General features: G+C 37.1%; 1 protein-coding gene across 4 annotated transcripts in view; it reads left to right on the top strand.

Annotated features, from left to right (window-relative positions):
- Positions 1-19124, top strand: part of LOC124555060 (probable histone-arginine methyltransferase CARMER) — a 103386-nt gene that overhangs the window by 24539 nt on the left and 59723 nt on the right. For all 4 annotated transcript variants that reach the window (XM_047128835.1, XM_047128837.1, XM_047128836.1 and 1 more), the window contains exons 4-8: positions 1719-1934; positions 2340-2517; positions 14579-14669; positions 16393-16565; positions 16998-17220. In XM_047128835.1, coding sequence (XP_046984791.1) covers positions 1719-1934; positions 2340-2517; positions 14579-14669; positions 16393-16565; positions 16998-17220 — 881 coding nt within the window. The remainder of the gene's footprint in view (positions 1-1718; positions 1935-2339; positions 2518-14578; positions 14670-16392; positions 16566-16997; positions 17221-19124) is intronic.

Below are 19124 nucleotides of genomic sequence, written 5' to 3' on the forward strand. Positions count from 1 at the left end.
CTCATTTGTATGTCGCATTTTCCAACCAGGTTGGTATCTGCAAGGGGGGGGGGGGGAATAGTTTCAATGACTTTCGCCACAACCATCAGTATTGGGGAGTAACTATTTAGAGTGGCAAAAAGTGGAATGACTGCATAAAACTGGTTGAAGAAAAGTTAAATGCCAGGCTGTGATTCATTGGGAGAATAGTAAATAAACACAATGAACCCATGAAAGAGTAGCTTAAAGTTCATTTGACCAGTTCTTGGACATTGCTCGTCAATTAGGGACCCTTACCATGTCAGATCAGTAGAGGAGATATGAAAGATCCAAAGAAGAGCAGAACATTTCATTACATGTTCATTTAGTATGTGCAATAATGTCAGAGGTGATCATTAAACTCCAGTTGCAGAAACTACAGAGAGGTGGTGCGTATCACAAATAGGTTTACTCGAAAATTTCAGAGTGCATGTTTCAAGAGGCTAGGTAGAATATTACTGTCATCCATAGACAATATTTGAGATGACCATGAATGGAAAATCAGAGTACTTCATTCTTGTACAGGAGCTGACTGATAGTTTTCCTTTCCACGTAACATTTGCAGATGAAATAGTAAAGGGAGCTTGCAGATTAGGTGTAGCTTAGAATTAGGTTATGTTGATCTTTGTGGTACCCTTATTCACAAAAATACACATGGTGTTACCAGATGTTGAGCTGGGTGTTGAAGGTAACTAAGTATCTTGTTTTGGTGGCTATCATACTCCCTACCCTTCCTGTTTGTCACTTTACTGTGGAGTACTGTTATGAAACTTCACTATACTGAACTGATTGTCAAATACCATGATAAGCTGGTGTCCTTTTTACAGCCAGATACGCACTGTGACACAACTCAAAAATGTGATACCTGAGAAAACTCAACCTGAAGAAATAATTATATAAAACTTACATTGAAACAGTATAAACTTCCTTTAAATTTTAAATAAGTGTTGTTGACTATAAGTTTCATTATATTTTTTGTGCACATAGGGCCTCTTCAGAGGCAATTCTCAATGGCATAAAGTAAAGATGCAATTTTTCGACTTGTCATATTTCTTGCTGGGGTGCAATACGTGTAAACCATCCAAAAACTGAATTGTACAACATGCAAAGGATTTACCTATGTTGAGCATTATGGAGATGAGGAGGTACAGAGAGACAAATGAATGGCTAATTGAAACTATAGGAGTTGGAAATACCTGAAATTGCTATTGGCTGGGCATGTAGCCTGATCATCAGACTGATGATAACTGCTTCTCACCTTATGAAATGACTTGGAAGGTTACCTGATGGAAGGTGGGTTGGCAATAAGAAACTGAGAGGATAAGCTTAGCTACATGAAGCTTAAGATTTTGGGGAGAGGTCTGGTTTGTGACAGTTGCATTTGTCATGATCAGTATTATGAATGCTGCTGATTAATCATTGGTGTTTCATTGCAGATACTGTTCCTGGAGTTCTTTTGTGGTTCCTTCAATTTTCATTCCTGTTATGATTCATAATAAAATATTATTTGCTTTCAGTGCAGTTTATTAGGTTAATCATTTAGATGCTGCATTCTCAAAGACGAAAAAAAACTTGTGATTCTTTGGTGACCATTCAGCCAGCATTAGTGTTTCTGCTCTTAATTTTTAGCTGTAACAAAAAATTATTTTAAGCTCTGAAATTAGAGTTTAACTTTCATTGTTCAAATTTTTCATTTACAGTTTTATGGATATTTATCCCAACAGCAAAATATGATGCAAGATTACATTAGGACAAGCACATACCAAAGAGCAATTTTGGCAAATTTAGATGATTTCAAAGATAAAGTTGTCTTAGATGTTGGTGCGGGGTCAGGAATTTTGTCATTTTTTGCTATTCAAGCTGGAGCAAGAAAAGTTTATGCAGTTGAGGCAAGCACAATGGCACACCATGCAGAGGTAAGTGGCCATTGCATATCGTACCTCCCCTCCCCTTTTCGCCTATCTCTGACTCTGGTACCTCAGTCAGCTGTGATGCCTCATTTATACTGAACAATGATTTGTTCATTGTTATCAAGAAAAGAAACTGGCAGTGGTTTGCTATACAGTTTTCTGAAAATTGTGTATACATGCTCAATATTGCTGAAAAATTAATTTTTCATTCTGTTATAAATGTTTCAGTCTGTATAAGTTTTGAAGAATGATGTGTGAATCTAATATTTTTTCAAGTAGACATGAAATTACATTTTAACATGATGTTTTGATGAGTGTTATGTGTAAATGGCAACTGGCATAAATTGATTTGCTTAATATTTTCATCTGATAATTTTTTTAGCTATTATCTATTTACTCCATATGTTTCAGACGCTGGTGAATGCAAACAATTTGAAAGGAAAGATAGTAGTAATTGCAGGCAAGGTAGAAGAAATATCTCTTACAGAGAAAGTTGATGTGATTGTTTCAGAACCAATGGGTTACATGTTGTACAACGAAAGAATGTTAGAAACATACCTACATGCTAAAAAGTGGCTTAAGGATGGAGGTAAGCAGTATTTCTTACCGCAGAGGGAAAAATGCATCTTGTTTGTTTTGTGTAATGACATCATTGGGCAAGAATAGATTGCTCAATAATATTGAGATATTTCTGTGAAGACTTGGTAGACTAGGTTGGTTACTGCACATGAGAAAATATTTGATGTGGTGTTATACAGCAATGATCTTAAATTGTAGTAATGTTGTCCATTCTGATTACACTAAATGCCATAATAGATGTTCTGAGACTTAAACATTGATTTTGAGAATTGTTGTAATTGAGGACTCAGTCACTGATAGGTTCTTCCAAAACTTACTAATGATTGGGGAGAGGATGCGGGTACAGAACAGTGTGCATAGTATCATTATTCTACCTAAATTGTGGAAATAAGCAACAATGGACATGGAAAATTACGCAGTGTAAAGGTACCCAGTTAGTATACTCATTGTGCTTGGTGAAGCCTTCTCTTCTCTGTCCAAAATTTATTGCTTGTCCACTTTTAACAAGACCATGTGCCTGTAATGAAATTTAATGTGAAGTTGTTCCTTTGAAAATGGAATATTGGCTTTGTTTCCTTTAGTGACTGCAAACACTGTTGGTTCATTTATAAGAATAAGATGTGATTTTTGCCGTGTCATCAAATAGTTACACTTAAGAAACATTTTGTTTTTAAAAGGTGTTTTTTTACGTCAGTGATATTAAAGTAACCGTAAGTTGAGAGATGACTACCCATCTGTGTTACTAGGCTGTTTCACAAGCAACAGTCCACACTGTGTATGAATCACCGAAAAATGGCAAGACTAGCAGGGATACAGTTGGAAACTAATGCAAGGGCATCCAGCTGCCCCTTCTTGTCTGTGTTCTTAGAGTTGTCTTTGGCCCCAAATGGCCTCAAGCTATTCTGTCCCTTGACATCGTTGTTGCATTTTTAAACTTTACTGTAAGTGTTTCATTTTTCTAACTTTCTAAGCTCAGTAGCTGTCTGTTCATAAAGTCTGCATTTCCTCACCCCGTTTTAGTTGTACTGTGATGACCTTACTGTCCAGCTACAGTTATAGCTCCATGGGTTTTATCTCACTTTCAACTTTGGGACTGAAGCTACTGTTCCATACATTATCAACCACGATGACATTGTCACAGACCCTGGAGTTCTCAATTCTCCATCTGTTGTTTTGTATCTTTTTAAGTCGTTTTCTTGTAAATAGAGGGACTGGTAACGGAGTAGTTTAGTCCCTTTAAATGATGATGACCTATCCATCATCATTGTCATTTGAACACTGCAATACATACATAGGTCTGTTAGTACATGAATGGAAGCTTCTGAAGTTTCCCCTAATATTTGAAAAGTTTCATAGGCACTGACTGTTTTATAATTGAAACTGTCTGAGGGATGGTACACTATGGTTTCATTTTTCCATGTGCAAACACTCTAATCCAGAGGCAGCCAGATCATGCAAAAGTGCATGTGAGCATGATGTGCTGCATGCATGTGGACTGACGTTCGGCCTGTCTCGGATTTGCTCAGTCCTTCTTGGAAGTACTCGGTACAGTGCGACATTTCATTTAGCAGCAAAATGTGACACTTTCTTCCAGCATTTGGTGTGTCATTTTTCAGTTGGCACGACATTCTTCAGTTTGGCAGAGATGAGGTGTCAGTGCTATTTACCCTATGCTATTTGTTCATGATATAGAGGAACTTGACAGGTCCAGTGACTGTTTGCACAAAGAGGCAATATAGTGATCTGTCATGATGAGTCTTTAAAACTAAATTGGAATGAAAGAGAGAATGATGCAAATTCCCAGTATCTATTATGCAGGCACATAACTAATTGACAGATACCACAAATTTGTTATGGGGCGACATTACAACATTGTGCAGAAAGAATTTAAAGATTTAGTGATGGTGAAAGAGCAAACAATTATAGTGATAGACAGATTGGATTCATTGTTCTGTACATAAAGATGCACTTCATGTTAAGTTTATAAGCATAGAGCACATGATGAAATTGGTTGTACAGTTGTAAACTTTCTGAAGCCGCATACATTATCACACTTTCAGCTGCAATAGTTTTCGACTGAATTAAATAGAAAGTATGGAGACTGGAACAGTTTACTGTTTTAGAACCTTCTATTTTTGAATTACTGAAGGATCTTCAGGAACAAAAATTGGAACATCTGAAATCGATTGCAGACCTTGCATTTTTATCATTTTAACCACAAATTATTTTGATGTTTAAAACTCAGTTGAAATTAATCTTTTCTTATGGAATTGCATCAGGTAAACTGAAATATAATGTTTATTTTTAATTTTAATGTGTCATGAGGGCATAAAATGGTGGTTTCAGTGTTAAACCACCATCGTGATATCAGCATTAGTAGACCTATGCATAAAAACTGTCACATTTTTATTTATTGCAAATGAAAATTTTTAGTTATACCATCCACATGTTATACATTCCAGTCGCACAAAAATTCCTTAGAATTCTTCATGTTCAGTCCTCACAAGTGAAAGCACTACTTCTGGTACAGCTGAAAACACACTCTTCCCTTCATCATACATAATCAAACTTTGCGCATGCAACACACCCTTATTGTTTGGGATTGTGCTTGCTCCTACAACAGGCACAGTGTGAAGTGCTCTTCAGGCATGTGTGCTGCTTTATGCTTTATCAGTATGCACTGCCTTTGAGATGTAGGCCTGGAAGTGATTTTTTGAATTATCATGCTTCCTCCTCCCCAGAGAAGGGGGGGGGGGGGGTGAAACATGTGTCCCAATAAAAATCCTGTAGTTACCTCACATAAGAAAGATTTCAGTAACAACTTGGGCAACTGATTGGAAAGTTTATTGTGAACATTTAAATTTTATGTACTGCCACGAGTGAGGTGCTAGAATAATCTGTCTACCATCTTCTGCTTTTGCAGTCAATGGCACATGTTGCCTGAAACATGTCTGCTTTGTCAATGAATACCATGTTTTTAATATAGTCCTTGACAATTTTTGGACAGTTGATCGTAGTTATGCTCCCATCTTCTTTTTTGTTCGCTGTCAATTTTATTGATTTCATGGAATAAACATCACAATAATTTAAAAATTGAATTATATGTAAGAATTTTTCACAATTAGACCACCAGTTATTCAGTAATGTGTTCCGTTTTCAAAGATTCACTACATACATAACCTCTAAATTGAAAATGCTTTTCGACATGGTGGTTTCGATTGAAACCACCAGCATAAATGTAAAATATCATTATTAAAACTTAACACAAAATTAAAATTATCTGATACATTGAAAAAAAAGGATGCACAACAAAGGAATTATCTCTATGGGACAGAAAACAGTAGATGTGACGTACACATACAGATAAACAAATGATTACAATTTCAGAAAAATTAATTAAAGAGAAAGAGCTTCACAATTTGAGCAAGTCAGTGAAGCATTTTTCCATCTCTGGTCCTTATGCAAGCAGTTATTTGGCTCAACATTGACTGATAGTTGTGGGATGTTGTGCCAAATTCTGCCCAATTGGCACATTAGATCATCAAAATCCCAAGCTGGTTGGATGGCCCTGCCCAAATGCTCCAAATGTTCTTTATTGGGAAGAGATCCGGTGACCTTTCTGGTCAACTAGGGTTAGGCAAGCAGTAGATACTCCCATCACATACGATTGGGCATTATATTGCTGAAATGTAAGCCCGGGTTGGCTTAGCATGAACGGCAACAAAACAGGCATGGAATATTGTCAGTGTACCGCTGTGCTGTAAGGTTGCCGTGGATGACAACCAATGGTCCTGCTATGAAATGAAATGACACTCCAGACCACCACTTCTGGTTGTAGGGCTGTGTGACAGATATGGCAGTCTGGTTGGTATCCCACTGCTGTCCAAAACAATTCCAGACACCTCTTTGCTTGTCATCAGAGATCAGTTCAAGGTGGGACTCATCACTGAAGACAACTCTGCTCCAGTCAATGAGGTTCCAGGCTGAAGACGTGTGGAGATGACCCAGACAGTGGTGGGATACCAACCTGACTGTCGCTTACCATATGATACAGCAACCGGGAGTGATGGTCTGGGTTGCCATTTCTTTTTGTAGCAGGACTCCTTTGGTTGTCATCTGAAAGCACCCTTAAATCACAGCTGTGTGTCTACATCTACATCTACATCCATACTCCACAAGCCACCTGACGGTGTGTGGCGGGGGGTACCTTGAGTACCTATATCGGTTCTCCCTTCTATTCCAGTCTCGTATTGTTCGTGAAAAGCAGGATTGTCGGTATGCCTCTGTGTGGGTCTAATCTCTCTGATTTTATCCTCATGGTCTCTTCGCGAGATATACGTAGGAGGGAGCAATATCCTGCTTGACTCCTCGGTGAAGGTATGTTCTCGAAACTTCAACAAAAACCCGTACCGAGCTACTGAGCGTCTCTCCTGCAGAGTCTTCCACTGGAGTTTATCTATCATCTCCGTAACGCTTTCGCGATTACTAAATGGTCCTGTAACGAAGCACGCTGCTCTCCGTTGGATCTTCTCTCTCTTCTATCAACCGTATTTGGTACGGATCCCATACTGCTGAGCAGTATTCAAGCAGTGGGCGAACAAGTGTACTGTAACCTACTTCCTTTGTTTTCGGATTGCATTTCCTTAGGATTCTTCCAATGAATCTGTCTGGCATCTGCTTTACCGACAATCAACTTGATATGGTCATTCCATTTTAAATCACTCCTAATGCGTACTCCCAGATAATTTATGGAATTAACTTCTTCCAGTTGCTGAGCTGCTATATTGTAGCTAAACGATAAAGGATCTTTCTTTCTATATATTCGCAGCACATTACACTTGTCTACATTGAGATTCAATTGCCATTCCCTGCACCATGCGTCAATTCGCTGCAGATCTTCCTGCATTTCAGTACAGTTTTCCATTGTCACAACCTTTCGATATACCACAGCATCATCCGCAAAAGGCCTCAGTGGACTTCCAATGTCGTCCATAACGTGATTTATGTACATTGTGAATAGCAACGGTCCTACGATACTCCCCTGCGGCACACCTGAAATCACTCTTACTTCGGAAGACTTCTCTCCATTGAGAATGACATGCTGCGTTCTGTTATCTAGGAACTCTTCAATTCAATCACACAATTGGCCTGATAGTCCATATGCCCTTACTTTGTTCATTAAACGACTGTGGGGAACTGTATAAACGCCTTGCGGAAGTCGAGAAACACGGCATCTACCTGGGAACCTGTTGCTCTGGCCCTCTGAGTCTCATGGATGAATAGCGCGAGCTGTGTTTCACGCGATTGTCTTTTTCGAAACCCATGCTGAATCCTACAGAGTAGATTTCTAGTCTCCAGAAAAGTCATTATGCTCGAACATAATACATGTTCCAAACTTCAACAACTGATCGACGTTAGAGATATAGGTCTATAGTTCTGCACATTTGTTTGACGTCTCCTCTTGAAAACGGGGATGACCTGTGCCCTTTTCCAATCCTTTGGAATGCTACGTTCTTCTAGAGACCTACGGTACACCGCTGCAAGAAGGTGGGCAAGTTCCTTCGCATACTCTGTGTAAAATCAAACTGGTATCTTATCAGGTCCAGCAGCCTTTCCTCTTTTGAGCGATTTTAATTGTTTCTCTATCCCTCTGTCTTCTATTTTGATATCTACCATTTTGTCATCTGTGCGACAATGTAGAGAAGGAACTACAGTGCAGTCTTCCTCTGTGAAACAGGTTTGGAAAAAGACATTTAGTATTTCGGCCTTTAGTCTATCATCCTCTGTTTCAGTACCATTTTGGTCACAGAGTGTCTGGACATTTTGTTTTGGTCCACCTACCGCTTTGACACAAGACCAAAATTTCTTAGGATTTTCTGCCAAGTCAGTACATAGAACTTTACTTTCAAATTCATTGAACGCCTGTCGCATAGCCCTCCTCACACTACATTTCGCTTCGCGTAATTTTTGTTTGTCTGCAAGGCTTTGGCTATGTTTATGTTTGCTGTGAAGTTCCCTTTGCTTCCGCAACAGTTTTTTAACTCGGTTGTTGTACCACGGTGGCTCTTTTCCATCTCTTACGATCTTGCTTGGCACATACTCATCTAACGCATATTGTACGATGAAATTCTACACCATGTTTTGTTGCCCCTCATGGGAAGCCAGTCTCGGCTTACATTTCAGCAACATAATGCCTGCCCACACACAAGTGTTTCTATTGCTTGTTTTCATATTTGCGAAACCATACTGTGGTCAGCAAGGTCACCATATCTCTCCTCAATTGAGAACATTTGAATCATTGTGGGCAAGGCTCCCCAGCCATCTCGGGATTTTCATGATCTAATGCAGCAATTGGACAGAATGTGAACAAACATGTTATTGACTTACTGAGTTTGTGAACACTCAAGATTTCATAGACCAAGCCAGAGCTCTTGCCACAACTTTGTGTTTAAAGACTATGCCTGAGTATTGGTCAGGCTGTGATTTTCTCAATCTACGAGCTGTCTGTTGCTTGAAAACTGGACACATTGTGTATGAGAACAATTTACAGATGTCTTGCTACCTGTCCCTTTACTTTTGCTGTCTTCTTTTGTCAATTTTTAGAATTCTTTTTATAAAAACATTAGTGAATGTAACAGCTGCCATCTCAAATGAGTGAGCCAATATGATCACATTGACGTAATTTCATGTGTGTACTCATTATGTTTTGCAGTTACCTTTAATTTTGCTACAAATGTATCACTTTGTTCAGTGAGCCAGAAATTTTGGAAGCTTGAATGGAAGAAATTGCTGAGTAACTCCCCTCACAAACTTTTTGAAGGATAATTATACTTTCTGTTATTACTTTAAAATTTGTAATTTATTAAAGAACTATAGTGATGATGAAAAATAAATCTTGAAGCTTGGTCTTTTTATTGTCTGTATTATCCTTGGAGATACGTCAATTACACATGTGCCACGTCAATTAGACATGTGCCAGTAACACTTTAAACAATGGTGTAAATGGCAGGTTTCGTAGGCCCAATAATCTTCAAAACAACTGGCTCCTAAGTGTTGAGAGACCACATTTGGACAGAGAAATACTCTATATATCAGCAACTGATATGCTAGCCCAGACCTATTGCTCTGCCTTCACAACCATGGAACAACCGCGTATTGGAGACTGTTCGTAAGAATAGACGCAACATGCCAGAACTGCAGAGGAAACTGAAACGAGAAACTGAGCTAGTCAACTGACAAAATGATTGCTCTCAAGTATTGCGATAAGAGAAGTGTGAATGTTTGAGCTCATGAAACACAACAAAATCATTGAAACAGAGAAACTTGACAGAAACATTGGGTGGGGGATAAAGATACCCCAATGTATTGTAGATTATAATTGAAGTATACGAGCAGTTGTCTGTTGTGACAAGGTACTGACCTCAACAATATCAGTGTGTAAGGCTGAAATGATACAAGAAACATTTTTTCACATTCTGTATTTGTGCATTTTAAATGCTCATGCTCTCCATGGGTTTATTACAGGGTGAAAAATGGCACACTGAGTTTTCTCTCTCATTTCTTAGGTAAACTGTAAAACAACATGCAACAGAACAAAGAAAAGCTGGTAGAGGGAGGTGCTCTGACAATGAGTATCCCCTTAAGGAAGGCATTTCCGAATGTTACTGTGGGTAAACATTCAAAGAAAAATACGCTAATTCACAGATGCTTGTTTTCCATAAAAGAAAATAGACCAGGAAACCAGATACAAATGGAAACTTGCAGAGTAACATTATGTTTTGCAATCTATTTAGAGACTTAGCGCATATAGAAACTTAACTATCATCTGGACTTTTGAATAAATTCTTTAGGTGGGGGGGGGGGGGGGGGGGGGTTCAAAACCTTCATCAGAAAGAAAAATGGAAACAATAAAATCAGTGTAAGAAGTTTTCGTAGTTCTTTCAGATGTAGTTCACTGGCAGACAGACATGGTGTTAGATGCTTCATTCTATATTCTCTACATAATATAATTCTCAGGTACCTGAAAATTTGCATATGTTTGTAGCAAAATTTGCATCTATCTTTTTCAAATATGCATCTTTCTTTTTTGCCCAATTTTGCAGTTTTCCTTTTTGGCCAAATTTGCATCTTTCTTTCATGACCAAATTTGTATCTGATTTTTTGTTTATAAATGATGAGAAGTGGAAGTTCAAAAGGTTGCCACATTATGTGCCTGAAGGCGCATACTGTAACATAGTACTTTGAAATTCGCTGTTAAGAAAAGGGAAGTAGTTACTGGGGATCTTTGTGAGTGGAGTGTTTGCTTTTGGAAAACTTAAGTTAGGTTGTTTTTAAAATGATCTTCACGTCTTTTCTTCTTGTGGCTATATTTAAGCTTTTGACAAATGATTGTGTTGAGAAGCAGCACCATTTTTCACACTGCTGATTTAAGGTGTTTCATGACATTATTTTTCTTTTCCCTTCAAATTTGCTAATTATAAAAATCTGCCAAGTACCAATATTGATGGTGATGTTTTGTGGGCATTTATATTGGTGCGACCCATACTTAACACTACAGATAGAACTGACGAGGTACATAGCCTATAAATGGTATGTCATGTTGGTAAACTTTTTATTTTGCAAACTTGTTCTTATGCATATTGTAATTAGAAACTGGGCTTCTTTAGACAATATACAATACCAGTAACCAAAAACTGGACATGTTTTCACAGAAAATAAAGCTGTTTCACACTCTCTCTGATAAAATAGTTCATCTAGATACAATTTGCTATAAAACAGCACTTAGAGGGCAACTTCCCATTTCTGCACTTTGAGGCAGATTCACGTCTACATTCACATTTATCTCAGATTGTAAATTTTTTGTCCCCCTAGTAATTACACTACATACATTGTGCGAGTAAAACAAAAGTATTATAGCTACACTTGTTAACAATTCACTAAAATTATTTCCATGTAATGTAGAAAAATGTATTCAGTTACCATTATTTTTGACACTGAAATTTACCTAGGGTTGTAAAACATCATTGAAATACATACTGTACATTGAAACAAGTATTCAAATGCTTAAAAGTTCCTGACCTGTTTGTGACGTATATGCGCAAGAGTCGTATACCACTTGAATAAGAGCTATATATATTAATCACTTTGTGTCACTTTACAATGTTATAAAACTATTCTAATATGGCTAAAAGAATTGCATTTGAATACCCTGATTATTTGATCTTGAAACTTGTCTGACATAAGGAGGGATTGAAAATACATACTAATTATTGTAAAAAGTATCCAAACAACTGTTGCCTCACTTTGGAGTCTGTATCCAAATGAGGAAGTATGCTGACAAGAAACAGACTTAATGTTTTAGATTTTTTTGTACACAATGTAATTACACAGCATATATTGTCAGTAAAATGAAAATTGTACAAATTCTTTCACTTGTGATATTCAAGAAGTATTGCCGAGTAATGTAGATAGATGTAACTGGGATCGTGGTAATTGATTGCAGAAGTTGTTGTGGAACTTACAAAAGGATTTATAACACAAACTGCACTCATGTAAACAATTCAAAACCTTAAAGATTCAGTGTTTTAAGCATCTCTCCAGATGTAGTAGTGTGCCGGCAATAGATGGACCTGGTTCTTCATAGGCAATGACATCTATTTTGAACTAAAAGTAAATACACAACATAACATCAGTTAGTAAAAAGTTGTACAGATTCATCTCTTTATCAGGTGATTTTATTATCAGGTTCAAAATGTTTTCAGTTACATCAAAAGAGTGCTCCAACAAGCACTTGATTTCCCTTATGAATCAGTTGTGAATGATTTATTGTGCTAAAATGCACCTAGAGCACAGAGGAAGTGTACGGAGTGTATGTGCAGATTCTAAAGCATTTACCACATAAACTACATCCAAAGCATTCAGCACAGAGCCATAATAAGGCCAGCTCAGATAATCAGCAGTAGCACATCTGTAGCAGTGAGGGGGTTAAACAATTAACATATCTTACATTATAAGGAAAAGTGTTTGTGTACTCAAGAATATTTCTGGGATTTGATTACTCGGGTATCTAACTGTCATAATAGTTTAAATGTCATTGCCATTAAATTATTATGTTGAGAGTCATGACAAATGCTGTTCTGAATGCATAATTTGAGAATTAGTCAGTGTAATAGTCAAAGGTATGGGTGAAACACAATGGATGGAGTGAGGGTAACAATTCACTGACCATCTAGCCATTTAATCAACACCCTTGTTTATGTGATATCCCTCTTCCTCCAGTCTATACTGTTCTCCCACTTTCTCCCACACATCCTATTTCAACACCTCTCCTACGCAACTTCGCCTACCTGCACAAGGATAAACTCAAGTGTTTGTTGTCTGAAAGCTTAACTGAAAGTTCAATCTTGGGTTACTCAGTGTCTCACCTACAATGAGTGGTTACCTTTATTCCTTCCATTGTTTAATTAAAAGATTCTTGGCTGATAAGTTTAATCAGTGTGTGTGTGTGTGTGTGTGTGTGTGTGTGTGTGTGTGTCAAATGGAAAACTACAAAGAACGAAACTTGTCTAGCTTGAAGGGGGAAACCAGATGGCACTATGGTTGGTCCGCTAGATGGCACTGCCATAGGTCAAACGGATATCAACTGCTATTTTTTAAAATAGGATCCCCCATTTTTTATTACATATTTGTGTAGTATGTAAAGAAATATGAATGTTTCAGTTAGACCACTTTTTTTTTGCTTTGTGATAGATGGCGCTGTAATAGTCACAAATGTATAAGTATGTGGTATCACGTAACATTCTGTCAGTGCAGACGGGATTTGCTTCCTGATACATTACCCGTGTTAAAATGGACCGTTTACCAATTGCGGAAAAGGTAGATATCGTGTTGATGTATAGCTATTGTGATCAAAATGCCCAATTGGCATGTTCACCAGATATGATGTCCCCGGATTTCTTTTTGTGGGGAAAGTTGAAGGATATTTGCTATTGTGATCCACGGACAATGCCTGAAAACATGCGTCAGCGCATTGACAATGCATGTGCGAATATTACGGAAGGTTAACTACTCGTTGTTGAGAGGAATGTCGTTACACGTATTGCCAAATGCATTGAGGTTGACAGACCTCATTTTGAGCATTTATTGCATTAATGTGGTATTTGCAGGTAATCACGCTGCAACAGCATGCGATCTCAGAAATAAGTTCACAAAGGCACATTTATCACATTGGAACAACCGAAATAAAATATTCAAACGTACCTACGTTCTGTATTCGAATTAAAAAAACCTACCTGTTACAACTGTTCGCCTAAAATTATGAGCCATATGTTTGTGACTATTACAGTGCCATATATCACAAAGTGAAAAAAATAGTCCAACTAAAACATTCATACTTCTTTATGTACTACATGAATATGTAATAAAAAATGTTGATTCCTATTTAAAAAAACACAGCTGATATCCGTTTGACCTATGGCAGTGCCATCTAGCGGGCCAACCGTAGTGTCATCTGGTTTCTCCATTCAAGCTAGACAAGTTTCATTCTTTGTAGTTTTTTCGTTTGACGCTTATTTCGTGAGCTATTTGGCCCAGTCACGATCAATGGACCACCCTGTATAGCTGGGTAGCTGGAATGTGAAGGGAATGATGCTATCTCGCAGCGATGAATAAGTAAATGTGAATATAGGTAATTGCTACTGTAAAAATTAGTATGTTGCTTTTATCATTCACTGTAGTGTATTTTACCTTAACAAGTGTAAAAAGGATTCCTGTCCTTCGTATATTGTTTGATTAAGTTGATATTAGTACTAAAATCAGTAATAACTATCCCCGTACAGTTTTTACAGAATTAGCTTGCTTAATGGACAAAATGAAAAGAAAAGATAATTTCAATATGTGACACAAAAGAATTCTTTGTAAAAGAATCAGTTGGTATTATAAAGAGGGATGATGTTACATTTTTATTTTGTCAGTCATTTAGTTCGCAGGATTTTACAGTTTTTAGATATTGTAGTAGACATGTATTGTGATATGTATAAATTCTGATAAAGATCGTTTGGTTTTTAATTTAGGTAAAATGTTCCCAACCAGGGGGGATCTACATATAGCCCCCTTTACTGATGACAATCTTTACATGGAGCAGTTTAACAAAGCAAATTTTTGGTGAGTACACACACTTTTTCAGTCAGAGATGATCATGTAAAAAAGTATGAATAGTTTAGTTTGATGAAAGAAACAAAAAAAAAAAAAAAATTGTAAGATAGCAAAGTACTGTTTATAAGGAAAGTGAATTTGAGATGAACAGCAGCTTAATTTTGAAGATGACTTTGCTCTTCTTCCTCCTCCCTCTCCCCTCCCACCTCCATTTCTGCATTTCGACAGTGACTACTGTTTGCACTGTTCCAAATTACACATATAGAATTGGAAATAACTTTAAGCAAAATATGACGACATTTCCATACCTGAATCGATTTGATGTACTTCACATATTGTGTCATTAAATATGTAGATGGTACAGCCACAATAAGAAGCCGTACAATCTTCGTCACTAAGTTACAAATTGTGAGTGCATGATCACCATTTTGAAATAAGTGTTGGCATCTACAGGAAACCAGTTATATCACTGTACAGTGGCAAGTGACGTGCTTGTATTCTGGCAGGCTGGATGTTGCTGCTGCATGTCAGTTCATGGCTTCAGTTGAGATAATCTTTTTAATTATGTGTACAAAACATTTCCTACGAAGTTAAGTACAAATAAATATAAAGTGCAGAGGATTGTGGTTACATGTTGTATAATTACACAAGGAAGGAGTAAAAACACCAAACAGGAAAATTAAGTGGAAACTTCAGGTTTCTCTGTGGTTTTCAGGTTGGTTGGTTGATTCAGGGTAGGGGACCAGTGAGGTCATAGGCCACATTGGATTGATCAACGGTGGGGAAGGACGTCGGCCGTGTTCTTGTACAGGAACCATCCTGGCATTTACCTGAAGCAATTTAGGGAAATCACAGAAAACCTAAATTAGGCTGTCAGGCGTGAGTTTGAACTGTCGTCATCCTGAGTGAGAGTCCAGTGTGCTAACCACTGCGTCACCTCACTCAGTTCATTTCAAAGAAATCTAGATCAGTGGACAATTCTCTCTCTCTCTCTCTCTCTCTCTCTCTCTCTCTCTCTCTCTGTCTATGTGTGTGTGTGTGTGTGTGTGTGTGTGTGTGTGTGTGTGTGTGTGTTGCTGTCATTCATTATTTTAGCATCTTCTTGCAAGTCAACATATATTTAAGTGAAAACTTTGCATTGTATCACAAGGAAATTGAAATATTTGTATACAGAGTGACTATTTTTTGACAAGGTCATGCAAAATCTAGTCTTAATCCCCTCTACCCATTAGATCAGATCCTGGGTATGTGCTAACGTTTAGTTCTAAGTAAAAAGTAAGACATCCAGAAGCATTCAAATGAAAAAAAATTGAACAGATGCCTATCAGTTTTGGTAGGCAATTATTTCCAATCTTTCAGTAAATACCGGGGGGTCAGTTACAGAAAACAGTGTTCTTCTTTCTCTTATTTTTCTGTCAGCTTCTAAACCAAATGTTAGCACAGAGTTACAAAAAGGACACCTCCCTTTGCATGAAAAGTACACTAACTAGTAACCCCTACAGGTTTTGAGGGAAGTGTTATCTACTGGTATGTACAACGAAAGGAAAGAGAGAACAGCCTGGAGATGATGACATGTATGTAATAAAGTTATGCTACATGTAATTTTTAAATCAGTTCCTCATTATTAAAGCATGTATTTATGTAGTGCTGTTATTACACAAATCTGTCCTAAAATTATACTAATCAGGTGGTAAACTTCTAGAGAGTTGACTGTGGCTTTTTTTTCCCCCAGGTATCAGCAGTGTTTCCATGGAGTGGACTTAAGCAGTTTAAGGCATGCTGCAATGAAAGAGTATTTCCGGCAACCCATAGTGGACACATTTGATGTCCGTGTTTGTATGGCAAAGTCTGTCAGGCATACTGTGGATTTTCAGCAGGCGAGTGAAACAGATCTCCATCGAATAGGTAAGTAAAGAAAACTGCTGAATGAATTGTTTTATTTAAACACAAATAGAGTACTTTGCCTAATGTGACATCTGTGTGGACAATCATAGTTGTTACTTTATAATACTTACAAATATTGGACTGGAATTTCAAACAATAGCAAAGCCGTTTGTGATTGTCTGAAAGAGTATTTTACTTTACGGTTGATAGTGACGTCAAAGTGTTTACTCTGGGGAAGAATTTTGTGTTTGCAGTAGAATAATGGTGTAATCGCGTTCCAAATTGAAGATACTCAATCCATAAACTGATAAATATGGTGGGAAATTGCTATTCTTGGTAATTATGCACTATGTCTAGTACACATTTTTGTGTTATGAGAATTGCACACATTTGAGCTCCAGCTTTTAAGATCACATGTTTATTAAAACACATTAATTCATTTTCATCTTACAGAAATTCCTCTGCAGTTTCACCTGTTGGAATCTGGAACAGTTCATGGATTAGCGTTCTGGTTTGATGTTGCATTTATTGGCAAAAATTCAACAATATGGCTCTCGACAGCTCCATCAGAGCCTCTCACACATTGGTATCAGGTTAGATGTCTCTTGGAGACACCAATTTTTGTGAAAGCTGGACAGCTGCTTACTGGACGAGTTTTGCTTTTAGCCAATCAAAGGTAAATTTAAAAAAATGCTTAAAACTACTCTGTTATAATTTAATTTGAATATTGGACTTTTGCCTATGTACATTTTCAGAAGTGAAAGTCTGTAGACAACTGAACAAAGGAACATTCCAGATTTATATTTTTAGGACAGGTTTTTTTTATTTTGCTTTTGTTTCCCCCTTTGTACCTCCTTTCATTTTCACCTCCACTTTGGCAGATTTAATGTTCCATTTGAATTCATCATTAGCTATTTCGTGTAAACATGCCCTTGGTGTCAGTATTGGAGTATTGACAATCAGTTGATTCATGACAGACAAGTGTAAAATGTAAAAGAAACCAGATCATGCTATTTAAAGCAGTAACAGTTTTAGAGCTAAAATCGAAATGTTATAAATTTATAATTTTTAGCATGGGAACAAAGTTTCTCATGATAACATCCTTGTATAAAATGGTGTCATAAGTCTTGCCACATCACATTAGAAAGAAAGGAAAATAAATCACCAGAGCTTTATACAATTTCCATCATCTTTATCAAGAACCATTGAATGTCATTATGCTGCTAGATGTTGGTGGTTTGTGATAGCGAAACCTGTTGGAATGTAAATGCCTCAGTGAATATCTTTGCAATGTTTAAAAACTCTGGTTGAAGTACTGCTTCTGGCTAGTATACAGCTCAGCTGAGAGGAAAGAAAAGTCGTAATTGTGCTATACTGTGTAACATGATTACTTCCTCATGTGAATTAAACATATTATAAAAAATATTAAAAATACTAAGAAAAGTAATGAGAGTAGCAAAAATAATATGTAATGGTAAATACATATAAAAGTCAACAAACAGTTAGGATATATGGGGTGTTATGAAAAGCCACTGGTGAAAAGAGAGCATTGTGTAAAAATGTAACATTGTCACAAGAAAATAAAGTAACAAACCCAAAATAACCACATGTAATAGGTCAATGTGCATCAGCACTGCCATGCAAGATGAAGTAACAGATGTATTAGAAGGATTAGAAAAACTCCAACTCCGCATGTATTGGTGATTTGTCTGTACCGATCTTAACAAAGAGTGCTCTATCTTATTTGAAGCACTTGCACTGATGTGACTGTTTGCTCTAAGCAGGCATTTTCCCAGATGCATTGAAAATGTGTGGGGTGACATAAATATGGACATTTATAAAACTATCACACTTGTAGATGATACCAAAATTCTACTAAAAGAAGTAGTAAGGAAGAGTTAAAGCAATCAGTAAACATGACCACAAAATGACTCTGCAACTGAGCACAGAATAGTCAGCTTAGAACAAAGGAAACTATCTGGCTAAAATTTCAGTGCTCTAAACAGTAATATGTACATTCCATTTGTCTCCATCAATCATGAGCCAGTTGGCAACAGTACAGAAACCAAATTCCTAGGATTACAAAGCACAATAAAATAGAATGTGAAAATGAAATGTCTTGTTGCAAAATTCAGCAAGAACTGCTATCTTCTTTGCTTAACAAAATCCTACTGTAATGAAAAAACACTAAAGAGTGTATATTGTGCCTACTTTCATTCACATACTGAATATGGGATGATATTTTGGGGAAATCCAAAATATGAAGCAAGTATCAGCATATTAAAATTACAAAAAAGGGTCATTAGTCAAATTTGAATTTAAACCTAGAGACTCGGGAAAAACACCATTTAAGATCTCTGGTATTCCATCTTTACCATTTATTTGCATTGTGCAAACTATTATAATCTTCAAAAATCCAAGAATACAAGTGGTTTTTGTAAGACACAGTAGCTTCTTGTGTCGACTTATTTACAACTGCTCTCCAAAATGCTCCATAAAGAAGTTGTTAACCATGGCTGGAAATAGTGGAGGACCCAAGGCCATTCCATCTGTCATTTCATAAAATTTTCTGCATAGCAA

Source organism: Schistocerca americana, chromosome X (genome assembly GCF_021461395.2).
Source record: "Schistocerca americana isolate TAMUIC-IGC-003095 chromosome X, iqSchAmer2.1, whole genome shotgun sequence".
NCBI lineage: Eukaryota > Metazoa > Arthropoda > Insecta > Orthoptera > Acrididae > Schistocerca > Schistocerca americana.